This window comes from Vigna angularis, chromosome 10 (assembly GCF_016808095.1).
Source record: "Vigna angularis cultivar LongXiaoDou No.4 chromosome 10, ASM1680809v1, whole genome shotgun sequence".
Taxonomy (NCBI): domain Eukaryota; kingdom Viridiplantae; phylum Streptophyta; class Magnoliopsida; order Fabales; family Fabaceae; genus Vigna; species Vigna angularis.
In genome coordinates this window covers 11286280-11298956 of record NC_068979.1, presented here as the reverse complement: position 1 = coordinate 11298956, position 12677 = coordinate 11286280, and the positions used below count along the sequence as shown (strand labels likewise).

Sequence of the window (12677 nt, the reverse complement as noted above, 5' to 3'; positions counted from 1 at the left end):
TTGAATCATCCTAAACAATGAAAAGAAAAAATTAAGAATCCAATCCATCTAAGGCATAGACCGTTTCATCTGTAACATAAACACATCGTTGTAGCATGATTGTTGTTTCCCTTTTTCGACATGGTAGTAACATTCTTTTTGTAGTTCCAGTGATGGGACTTGAGTAGGTTGATAGGAGGAAATCTTTCGGTTAAACCTGATTATGCAGGTTAACAGCTATAGGTTGAGGGTTTTGATCTTGTAATTTAGGGGTTTGATTTTAAGGTTTCTGAATTTGGGAATTTTTCTTTGGGGTTTCTATTCTTGGTTTTTCTGATATGGCGATTAAAGGAGTTGGAATCTTTGTTTTCAAATTGGATTTTGGGGGTTTCCTGTCCTTGTGTTCTCTTATTTATTTATTTTTAAAATTTGGAGTTAGGGGTCTTGATTCTTGCATTTTTGGGTTCCAGTTGATGGTGGTGGCACAAGTTTGTGACAATGGAGGAGCTGACGAGATGCCGCCATGGCTCCGACAACGTTGGACTGTGGGGTGCGGTGAGTGATGCCGCCATGGCTTTGTTGGACTGTGGTTGGTTCAGTTTGAACATAATTGGATAGCATGCCCATAGTTGATAATGAATGAAAACAAAAAAAAAGAACCCTAATTTCCTTCAACTGAATTACTCACTGACTACATGGCATCACACATGGTCAGACGTTAGCCAACTCAACCTATTTTTAATGGCGTTGGTTTTAGAGGACGAAAATTTATAGTTTCCTTAAGGACAGGAATCAAACCAAAGTTTGAAAGAGAGACTAAATTTAAAATCGTTTGATAGTTGAGGGACTAAAAGCATATTTAACCCTCACAAATACAATAATGTATTTTCATTATAGATGACAAAAATAACTATGTCGGCAAAAATCTGCAGATAAAATCGACATCAGATAGTTTATATTTACACGTAACGGATATTTTAATACCTATTTAAAATAGGTCGAATATAGATATCATACTATTTGTATTCATTACCTACAAAAAATTTAAAATTATATTTTATTAAATTTAATTTAATTAAAATTAAAATTAATTTATATTTTATTAGGTTAAATTTAATTAAAATTAAAATTAAATTTATATTATATTTTATACTTTTTTTTTTGTAATTTTATTCAGATTTTATTTTAAAAATTTATAAAATATTTTTTTTAAAATATCTGAGTTTTAAACTACATACAAGTATTTTTTTTAAATAAGTTTCTAATAGATAATAAATAATTTGTTTTGTTGCAAGTTGAATAGTATAAATATAGTAATCCTTGTTCGACCATTCTTAGTTTTCATTAGTTTATCTAAGGCTTAATACCAATTTTGGTCCCAATTTTTGTCAGCTTTATTCGAAATGGTCCTAATTTTTTTTCCTGTTCAATGTTGTCCTAAAGAATGTAATTTATGTTCAATTTAGTCCTTTTTGCAAACAGCGTTTAAATTGTTAACGACGCACTGTCCAACCGTTCAATAAGTGAATGTCATGTCATTTAACTGCTGACCTGCGTTGACTGAAACATGACGCAACCAATGAGGGACTACCACGTGGCAGCCCCTTCCCCACCAAAAAAATTAAGGTTTCTGAATGCAATGGGGAAAGACTTCCTTACGCCTATGCAGGTAGAGGAAAACTGAAGCTTGCGATGGTCCAATTGACTATAATGGGTCTGTCGGAGTTTTGCAGAAACGAGAGTGAACTCCTTTCTCGCGGCGCGTTGAGGGTTGCAGCGGCGGCGCCTTCGCGAAGGTTCAATCTTCGACATAGTCGCGATGCGAGAAGCCCACCATTCTCAAGCGGTTTCGCAGCAATAGGACTCGCGATTGAGGGTTTCGATTTGGGGGGTTTTTGTAAATTGGAATATATGATTTTCGTTTCAAAATTGATTTGGAGAATTCTTGGTTCTTCTCTGTTTTGCCAGTGGTTAGGGATTTTGTTCTTCCCTACAGATCTGAGTTTTGGGTTTTGCGAAGTGAGGAATGATGGTTCAGATGGGGAATGTTAGGGTTTTTGAACTTGGAATTTTCTTTTGGAGTATGTATCTGATTTGTTCTTTGGAAGGATGTTGGTTCTGGTGATCACGATTAGAGGTGGTCCTTTCTTGATCTTTTTCCATGAATTTGTTTTTTCATTTTGGGTTCATTTGATTCGTGACAATGGGTTCCGTGGTGGTTGTTGTTGGATGCTCGGGTGGCGCCAATGAAGGTATTGGTAGGTGGCCATGGGTGGTTGCTGGACGGAGAAGATGATGAAAGTGCAAAGATGGTGGCTGGCCGTTACCGTGGCGGCGGCGGTTAGGGTTAGGTGGTGACTAAGGTTTCTGTGTAAGGGAAATTAGAGTTTTTGGAGGTAAGAGATGATGATGACGTGTCAAGGGTGATGTGTTATTGATTGCACAGTTGAACATTGCGCCCTTAACGATTTAAACACCGTCTACAAAAAGGACTAAATTGAACATAAATTACATTCTTTAAAACAACATTAAACAGAAAAAAAATTAAAACCTAACAAAAATTTAGACCCAAAATTGGTACTAAGCCTTTATTAAAAAAACTAACCAAGTATGATTGTTTTAAAAAAACCACTCTTGATTAAATAAAAAAATTTGTATAGAAAAACAAGTTTCCATTATGCTAAATATTTTAAAAGAATATAAAAGAAACTTCCCCTCGTGTATTCTGATCTGACTTTCTAATAGCATAAAAAAAAATTGGTTGTGCTGTTAAACAAGTTTTGTGTTATTTAAAAATAAAACAAGAAAAACGCAACTTCACACTTTAATGTTTAAAAATCCACATTATTTACTAGGTTCAATAAACTTCAGTCAATAGAACAAAACAATCGATATCTTTAAATTTTAGAATCATCCTCCGAAAATAAATAGTTTATGGCAATTGCACTATCTTTAAATTTACAATTATAATGGAAACTGTAGAAAATGACAAACTAAACAACAACATTTTTAGTTTAAACCATCCAAAAGTTAAGTGAGCCATTATTTACAATATAAAACCATTTACTCTGTTCTGTTAACGAATAATCCAAAACTATTCCACATGGCTAGTAATATCAATAAAAAACTTTTGGCATTTTAAATAGAAAAAAAATGGAACTTTTAAGAATTGGAAATTGTAACTAGAATTAGACATAAAAGCAGGTTAGAAGAGTTTTATGCAGAAATGATGTATAAGAGAGAGAAATATGAGAAAATACTATAACACAGTTACACATGCCATGAGCACCCAAATCCTCAACAGCGACCAAACATCATGCATGCACAACAACAGCAATTAACTACCAGAATACATCTAAAATCAATCATAAAATAAAAACCTTATACTCTTCCATGCACTAACATCATTTGCAAAGAATCACAAAGACAACAATATTCTTCATCACTTTTCCTTATTCAAACTCGTGCAGATTCTTTAGAATCCAAGCCAGCCGCACTCGAAGAACTTCTCTCACATTCTTCTCTGACATGCCCCGCAGCAACAGCACCTCCAACATCACTGATGTTCCCGAATAGCAGCACCACAATTCCAGCAATGGCAGTGCAGAACGCAGCTCCGAATGAAGTCCTAATTCGCCCGGGCGCCACCGACCCCACCGTGAACCCCACGCACAACCCTGCAGCTCTCATCCAAGCATACCAGATCGAGAATGCACCTTCTTTCCCAGAGGGAGCACAGTCCAACACCAAGAGCCTCCCAAAAGCATACAGAATCCCTGTTGCTGTGCTCTGAATTGCACCAAATAACACCAAGTGACCCCATTTCCAGTGGCTGTGTCCGTAGTAGAATCCAAATCCAGATGACAAGAGAGACAGAAGGAACCCCACTATTTGCATTTTCACAGAATTCATTTTGATCACGTGCAGCAAGGGTTGTAGTACTGACAAAGAAACAAGTGGGAAAAGGAAGTAAGTTAGCCAGAAATAGAGTAAGTGCACTGGCTTAATGCAGAGTTGTCCCACTATGAAGATCACTCCCCCAGTGAAAATCGACATGGTGGTGAACGAGGAGAGGAAAACCCCTGCAAGGCCTCCGATTGCATGAGGGTACTTGAAGATGGAAAAAGGGTGGAGCCTTGAGGAGAAAGAGATGGAATCGGTGGTTCTGCTGATGGATGTGACAATGTGTAATACCCCCACAAGCCATATTAGACCACTGAATATTGAAACAACCCAAAGACTCATCACATCACGGTCGTTGTCATTGAGTTCCCGGAGCATATGGTATGTGAAGGAGGAGATTATGGCGGCTCCAAGGCATCCGGCCGCTGTGGCATGGAGGGAGAGTCTGCTGGAGACTGCTTGTCTGAGGGAGAATTGGCTTCTCTTGAGGGTTGGTCCTGTGAAACAACGGATCATGAGGCCGAGATGGTGGGTGTGAGCAGCAGTTGCAACTGTGCTGGCCGCAACAATGCCAGCAATGTAGGGAACGAAGATGGCTGTGACTTTGAAGAAGCCTGCAGGGAGGCAGAAGAAAACTCCGATTCCTGTGGCTGCTGCTGTGATGAGTTTTGGGAAATGGCCATCAAGATGGAAGGAAATGAACCCCAGAATTGGAGCAGCCAAAGCTAGACCAGTGGCCCAAGCAATCGATGTCCACTCCAAAGCGGAGAAATTTGATCCACCACCTGTTCTTATGGTGTGATTTGTGAGTTTGCTATACCTGCAATTCCACCAAATTGCACTTTTGTTAGATGTTTTACTTTAGTTTAGGTTATACTTCTTGTCATAGTCTAGTATCAACTATCAATCTATCAGAAATCATCCTTGATATTCGTAGTATACATACAGTGTAAAAATACCTTTGCCTTATAAGTGCATGAACTATGTACTCCTAAATTAGCTAGTAGCATGAATTATTTACTCTTTAAATTAACCAGTAACATAATTGTTGGCTCAAATGTTGTCTTAATATGTTGGCACAGACTACAATGATCATGCACACATAATCTTCCTGCCGTTTATGGGAATGCTGTCACTGTTAAATGGAACTTTGGGAACATGCAAAGACTATTTTACATAGTAAATAGTGTGTCTCTGTTGTTTATTTGATGTGTACACAGTCTTAATCCTGTAGTGTGTACAGCATTTTGGTTTGGGAACATTGAAAAAAATCAGTTACTACTGTTTCTTAGTGGGAGCACTGTAGTTATGAAAAGATTACAAGGATAAGATACAAGATATAGAAACAATTTCATGTGTCGGCACTGTTAATTGTAGTTAATTTAACTCATGAAAATTTCACCCAAAGGTCCCAAAAGGCAAGATTTAGCCTTTACCCAAAATTAAAGGTACAAACTTTCACATATAATAATACTCTGTCTTTAATGCAAAATTTGTCAATGTGTGAGTAAACAGTACAGATCTTTCAGGTAAAGAAGTGATTAGTGTTAATAGTGATTTTTAAAAAGTTAATAGAATATAATGAAGTTAAGTAATGCATATTTTACCGTTGTGGATAATACCATGGATATTGTAAAAGTTTAAAAGGTGACTGATGACTTTTGGGATGGTCCGACAAACATTTTGATACTCCCTAGGAGGAAAGCGTGGATTTTTACTCTCTCTCTTGTTTTGGCCAAGAATACAAGGGCATGGCTTTAGGGTGTTTTTTGTTGTACATCAAAGGTCGACATGCCAACATAGTTAATAAATAGGTTTGATGTCCGATGGGTAATGAAGTGCTTTGAAAAAGGAATCTTAACTCTTGAGTAGAGTAAGAGTAAAGTAGAATTGTAAGAAAGCCACAAAGGACACGACTTTTCATGATGGTGAACTATAGTGGAACCAAACGGCTCAAAATAGTATTTTTTTAAAAATTAAAATAATAATAATAATAATGGAACCCTATGCTCAGTTTGCACGCTGCCAAGTTTTTAAAATCACAAAATAAGTCTTTTTTTTTGTTCTTCTACAAAAAAATAACCCTGATGTACCATCCATGGCCACTACAGCAACCTTTTCAAAACACTTGCTAACAGAAGCCCCAAAACACCAAAACTAGACTAGATCGAGACAACAGAAGAAAAAACAAATTTTTTGGTTAAAAAATGGCATTTGGCACTACTATAGGCAGTGAAATTGTAGATGGAAAAGGAAAAGAGTTGAAATGTTGGAAAGAATGAGCAGGAAAATGAGAAGGAGAAGGAAAAAGTAGACTCACAGATGAATTTCCTTTTGTGAGCAGTGCTTGGCTGGGTGGTTTTTGGCCCATTCCTGAAGCGAATCTGTGGGGAGACGCTGTAGCTGACTGATTATGAGAGGAAACACAACAGGAACAAGCACAGTTTGAACAAAGTAGAAGCAAAACTCGTAAAGGTACCATCCCATAACTTCAAAACCTGAGGGTTTCTCCCCCACTTCCTCGTACCCATTGTAAGGCTCTCTTGCCCTCAAAATTTTCATGGCCCTGTTGTGTATGTCTGGCCTCACCGTGCCCTTTCCACCCTCTTGCACGCCCTGTGCTCCTCCCTGCCCTCCATCAGCTTCAACCGTCACCTCTTTCATCACTTTGAACACAGAAAACGAAGGCACCACAGGTGTCAGAGAGAGTAATGGCGAGAGAGAAAATAAAAAGTTGCAGAGGAGAAAGAAAGAAAGAAAGAAGAAAGAGTGTTGTGTTGTGGTTTAACAAAGGTGACACTAGTGCAAGGGACTAACTAAAGGATGAGTTTGGTTTGGTGTGCAACTGTGCACAGCTGGTCTAATGAAACTTTCTAAACGGCCTTGTTTAGTGAAAGTATATATTACTATAATTTCCCACCTCTCTTTATTTTCATCTGTCTCTAGGGAATTGATAAAATATCACCACAGTGAGACGTTACAGAAGAAGGAAACGTCGCTACAGTGCTCAGTTTTGTGTGTGGAAAAGCTTCCCATTTATATAAATTTCATTTATGAATGACACTTGGTCCCATGCAACCAATAATATCCTGCAGTTAATAATCATACCACTTATAGGAAAGCAGGTTTCTTTTACTACTCATACAATATAAAAACGTTTTATTAGTAAAATTATTTATGTACTGTAGTAAGTTTTCAGAATGCAGATGACAGTGCTCTGAAAAAAACATAAGCATGTAATTTTTTTTTAAATGTTTTCTGCTGAATTTATGTAACCAGTAAATGTATGAGCTGCGTATTATTGTTATTTTGACATATTGGTTATTGGATTCTCAACGGGTGGCAACAGGTTTGTTAGTTGCGAATTAAAAATAATTGTCGTTGTGTCTTACATAAAAGATTCTGTCATCTTGTGACAAATTTTACTATACAAGTTTTTAGATACTGTCCAGTTACATAGTTTAATGAATCTCACTTGATGCTTGCAGTCAATTATAATATGATTTTCTGGCAAATATAAGAAATAATGTAGTAGTTAAATGTCACCTCCTCTTTTGTTTGTTTCTACATTATAATTAAATTCTTATATTCTGGGAGACTCTTTAAATGAAAATAGAAATTGTAGTTAAATTATTTTAAATTCATTAACCTTAAATTAGTTTAGTACTGTTGCGTGTTGTCGTGTTGCGTGTTTTGTACTTTATGAACAGAAACTGACGATTAAGATGTGAGGATGAACACATGCGTGCAGGTTTACCATTAAACGGTCGAATTATTACACAGTTTACAGAGCTTACACTGATGGGTGTAGTAAATGTTTTTTTGACTTATTCAAGAGTTAGTAACATTTACAAAATTCAAGGTGGGAAGTGATTAGGTAATGCTAGAGTTTATTCGTTGCATTTAATAATTATTTTAAAAATTTTGTTAATAATAAAGCTTTTGATATTTTGACATTATTTTTTTTATACTAACCTAATAACTCTCAATACTATTATTTTTATATTTTTATTTAATTTCAAATTTACTCTTTATTACATATTTTTTTTACTAAAAAAATCACATGGTGGATACATTTTTTAATAAATTATGTAGAATTGTGTTTATTCATTCTATTTATATCTATTTTTTGTTTTGTGAACTTTTATTCTTGATATTTTCTAAGTTAAAATAGTTTGAAGTTTTGAGAATACTCAACAAAATATTTGGGAGCCAATTAAATAATACTTATAGGTAAACTTAAAAGGATGTTTTTTTTTTCTAAAAAGAAATACCTTTATAATATTTGTGTTACTGTAAATATGTATTTTATAAACACCAAGCTCGGTTAAAACAAATCAGATATATAAGATTTTATGTTTTTATTTTTTATCTTGACTATTTTTAAATTTTAGCAATACTTGTGCATGTCAAAATAAAAAAAAAATATTTACAACATGTATATATTAGTATAGATTAGATACACTTATTTAAATAAAATTTATTAAATGTTTTTTCAAGTTCACAACAAAAATTTGAAGTAAAAGACATAATATCAATAACTATTTACTTATCATCCTTTATTAAAAGTATTACTTCATCTCTCTATACTTTTGGACACATCTACTATTACAGTCAAACATGTCATATGTCAATGTTATCCTGAATGATACTTAATAATGTATATGTATAGATATGAGAATATATATATATATATATATATATATATATATATATATATATATATTTCTATACTATATTAAAGGATTTTATATTTGGTGTTTCAAATTTACTTTTTAAAATAAAAATTTATTTTAAATTAAAATAATTATTTAATCAATTTTACATTATTTTAAAAATTTAACCGTTTTAATTTAATCTTTTTTCTAAACTTACTCATATTTTTAATTATAACACTATTTATAAAATAAATAAAAAATACTTACAACAAAAATTTAAAAAATATATTTAAATTTAATTTTATAACAATAATAATAATTTTATTATTTTTATTATCATAAAAGAACTAAACACACGCTTAAGTTTTTACGCTTAAGATGAAATGAGAAAAACAAGTTGTTTCATAACAGTTAATTATTTTCACTATTTTTTCACCATTTTCATTAACTGCTAATTTTTTTTTTATGTTTCTCTATTTTTCGTATATTTCTTTTGGCTAAGAGAAAATAAATAAGAGCAAAAAAAAGTAAAAATTAGAAATAAAGAAAAATAAAAGAGAAATAAAGTAGAAATGAATATGATCTAATTAATTAAATTAAGATAAATATATAAAGATGAATTCAGAAAGAAGTTTGTTAGTTGAAAAAAGAAAAAATATAATTTATTTGTAGGAGGGAAATAATGTAAAAATATTTTTTTTAAGATAAATTAAGCTTAAAAATAGTACTGTTTTTAATATTAAAAAAATTTATTATTTCTGAAATTTATCACTGCTATTATTTTATTAATATTTTCATCATCAAATATATATTTATTATAAATTAATTTATCTACACTAATGGTAATAATATTAACATAAAAATGAAAACGTGATATACAAAAATAAGAAAGAGAGTAAAAGTTAGGTTTAATGTGTCTCTAAGTTTTTATTTTCGTCCAAAATCTCAACTAGGTCTCTTGTTTTTCGGCGTCTCAATTGAATATTTATTTTTTTAAAATTAAAACAAATACACTCCTACCGTTAAATTGGGTCTAACGGTGTTATTGCTAAGTTGATATGGCATTGTCACATTGGTTTTTAAATGACGTGGAATTCATTATATTCTCACATTTCTTTTTTATTTTTTATTTTCAAAAGAAATTGGCAATCATCATTGCGTTGTCGTCAAGTCCTCCACGCTGCCACCATCTTTGTCACACACATAAATCACGAAGTAGAGAAATCCTCGCGCCGTTCATCTCCTTTGCGCCACTGCTTATTTTGCAGATCGGAGTTTTTCGAATCAGGGTTTCGCCCCTTCATTCACGGCGGCCAAGGATGGATGCCAAGGGTCTCTCATTTTGCGATTTGAAGGCGTAGAGATGGCTCTCTGGTCGCTCTGTGGTTTTTTTTTTTTTATTTGTAGGGTTTCCATGGAGGCTTCAATGGTGTTTGGGTGGCGACATGGTTGTTGTTGCGGCATGATAGCCATGGAGGCTCGCGGTTGACAGCGAGGTCGATGGTGGCGTTTTGCGAACTAGGGTGTATCGCGATTGGGGTTTAGGATGAGCTCTTTTTGATTTTGTGGTTTGCAGGTTTGAGCTTGGTGAAGGTGATGGAGGTGTGTCGCGACGATGTTGAAGAAGACAAGGATCCCAAGGATTTGCAGTGCACGAATTGCAAAGATTAACTGTCGATCAATTCTCCATCCAACGACAAAGATGAAAACTCAAAACTCGGAACCACCTTCAATAAATACCCGTATATCTCCCTCCGAAAAATCATTTGAAATCTTAAATCAAAACAAAACCCTAAATTTTCTAGTTCGATCAAAATCCTTCTCTAGAGTCCTATTCTAGTTCTAATTCAAACTAGTAGAAAACCCTAAAAATCCTCAAAGTAGATCTATTTGAGCGCAGAAACTGTTGAGAAAATGTCTGGTCGTGGTAAGGGAGGAAAGGGATTGGGCAAGGGAGGTGCGAAGAGGCCCAGGAAAGTTCTTCGGGACAACATTTAAGGAATAACGAAATCGGCGATTCGGTGATTGGCGAGAAGAGGTGGCTTGAAGAGGATCAATGGTGATCTATGAAGAGACCAGAGGATTGCTGAAGATATTCCTGGAGAATGTGATTCGTGACGCTGTGACCTATATCGAGCACGCTAGGAGGAACGACCATGGACGTGGTGTATGCGCTAAAGAGACACGGAAGGACTCTCTATGGTTTTGGAGGCTGATCCAATGCTTTGATGATTTCCTTTTCTTTGAAATTGTGTTGTGACATAGGTGTTACTTGCTCTCTTGAAATCCTTGTGTTGTTCTTTTAAATCGTTGAAGATGAAATTGCTGAAAATGATGATGCTGTAAAGAAGGATCCCAATTTTTTCTCAATTTTTTAATTTTAAAATAATCCAAATCCACATCATTTCGCCACATCAATTAAAAATATAGTTCAACGTATCACGTCAAGTATACATTAAATTCGTTAGGTCTAATTTAACGGTAAGGGTCTAATTGATGCAATTTTCACAAAATAAGGACTCAATTGAGACGCCAAAAAAGAAGAGGACCTATTTGAGATTTTGAATGAAAATAAGCACCTACTGAAACATTAAACCTAAAAGTTACATAGATAATCCCAATAGAAACACCTTATTACGAGGTCTTGTTTTACTTTTTATATATTTGTTACTTTGTTTTGTTTTTTTTTCTTCGTAACTACCAAATGTAAATACACTTTAATAACTTTTATCTATATTTTCAATTTTTTTAAAATTTAAAAAAATAATTTTATTTTTATTTTTATACAAATGTAAGGATGTTTTTCAAATACATTATAATATATTTTCTTAATTTTAATAAAGTATTTATATATGTTTTATTTTATCATTTTTAGTTTTACATTGAATTATATATATAAACTAATAAAACTTAATAAAAATACAAATAAATAATTAACATTACCATGAGTTAAAAAAAAGTATGATAATCAAATATGTAATTATGTAATTTTGGAACGTGAGTTTTTGGTTTTGGGATTTATCATAATAATTAAAAAATTATTTTTTTTTTCTTTTTAACATTGAGATGTGTTAGGGAGACGAGGTAATGATGTTTATTAATAACGATCTGTGTCGTGAAGAAAAATGTCAGAATACCAAAGCGATTGATGGAATAGGTGATAGGTGAGTAAAGCACTTTATGATGACTCTTTTCAAAATGGTAAAATATGATAACAACATCATCGGTTGAGTTTAAACTTATTTTAGTAATGTACAGAATGACATGCTCGTCTAGATTGGTGTTCCGATCATATTAATCTAGTATCAAGGACTTCCACTTCTTGAGAAGTGGGGTATCTCTGATACCATCAAGAAAGAAATGTTGAAGATTCTGCCGAGGAGTTGTTTGTTGTTCCTTCAATTTTATAGTTGCTTATGCCTTTGGTTTCATTGATAACAAGAAGATGAGATGCAATTCTCTATACCGATCTTGCGTTCTCGAAGATTTCCTTCTCCTTCCCTTTGTGAAATACTCCTTTGGCATCAACCCTCCTTCTTAACTTGGCGTTCTTGTGCCTTAAGGCATCTATCTTTTCACTACTTTCATTTGTGTTTTCAGCATCGTGGGTCAAGGAGGATCATGAACCTACTTGACATCCTACTCCTTATAGACACCATGTAACACTTATTCTGTTATAATATAATAATTATTGCAAAAGAACATTAGGTTTGTAACGTTTTCTACAACGTTTAGAAAATGGATGGCTTCAATGTCACAATCTTTATTAAGCAACGTTCAATTGTTTTAAAGTTGCAACGATCATTTTCCTTTATTGCAAGGTGCTTTATGTTCTATAAATAGAACAACTATTTTCATTCCAAAACACATCAAAACTATTTCTCTCATCCTCTCATTTTCTCATTCTCTCTTCTCTCTTTCCTTCTAAGAAAATTCTGGGTTTATTTTATACTCTTTTTAGAGATCCTTGCTAGTTCTGAGATCCTCAGAAATGTTCTGGGAAGTTCCTGTTGTATCTTGGGAGACTTGCGTAATACACCGCGATAAGTCCTTAAGGACAATGAAACTACACACCTCATGAAATACTGTTTGTCAGCTTTTCTACAACAATCTTAAGGACTTATGGTTGAAATCAAC

The 12677-nt window shown here is 33.7% G+C and overlaps 1 protein-coding gene and 1 pseudogene across 1 annotated transcript; one reads left to right on the top strand and one right to left on the bottom strand.

Annotated features, from left to right (window-relative positions):
• Window positions 1-3213: 3213 nt before the first annotated feature.
• Window positions 3214-7030, bottom strand: LOC108334583 (uncharacterized). The gene is made up of 2 exons (XM_017570445.2): window positions 6203-7030; window positions 3214-4702 (listed from the first exon to the last, which is right to left on the bottom strand). Exons 1-2 carry the CDS (start codon window positions 6544-6546, stop codon window positions 3436-3438), a joined length of 1611 nt encoding a protein of 536 aa, XP_017425934.1. The 5' UTR covers window positions 6547-7030; the 3' UTR covers window positions 3214-3435.
• Window positions 7031-10451: 3421 nt separating this feature from the next.
• Window positions 10452-10838, top strand: LOC108335265 (histone H4-like; annotated as a pseudogene).
• The last annotated feature ends 1839 nt before the right edge of the window (window positions 10839-12677 follow it).

Coding starts and splice junctions, on each gene's coding strand:
- LOC108334583 (XM_017570445.2), bottom strand. CDS start 6,546: ATGAAAGAGGTGACGGTTGAAGCTGATGGAGGGCAGGGAGGAGCACAG. Junction 4,703..6,202: donor TCACAAAAGGAAATTCATCT/GTGAGTCTACTT, acceptor GTGGAATTGCAG/GTATAGCAAACTCACAAATC.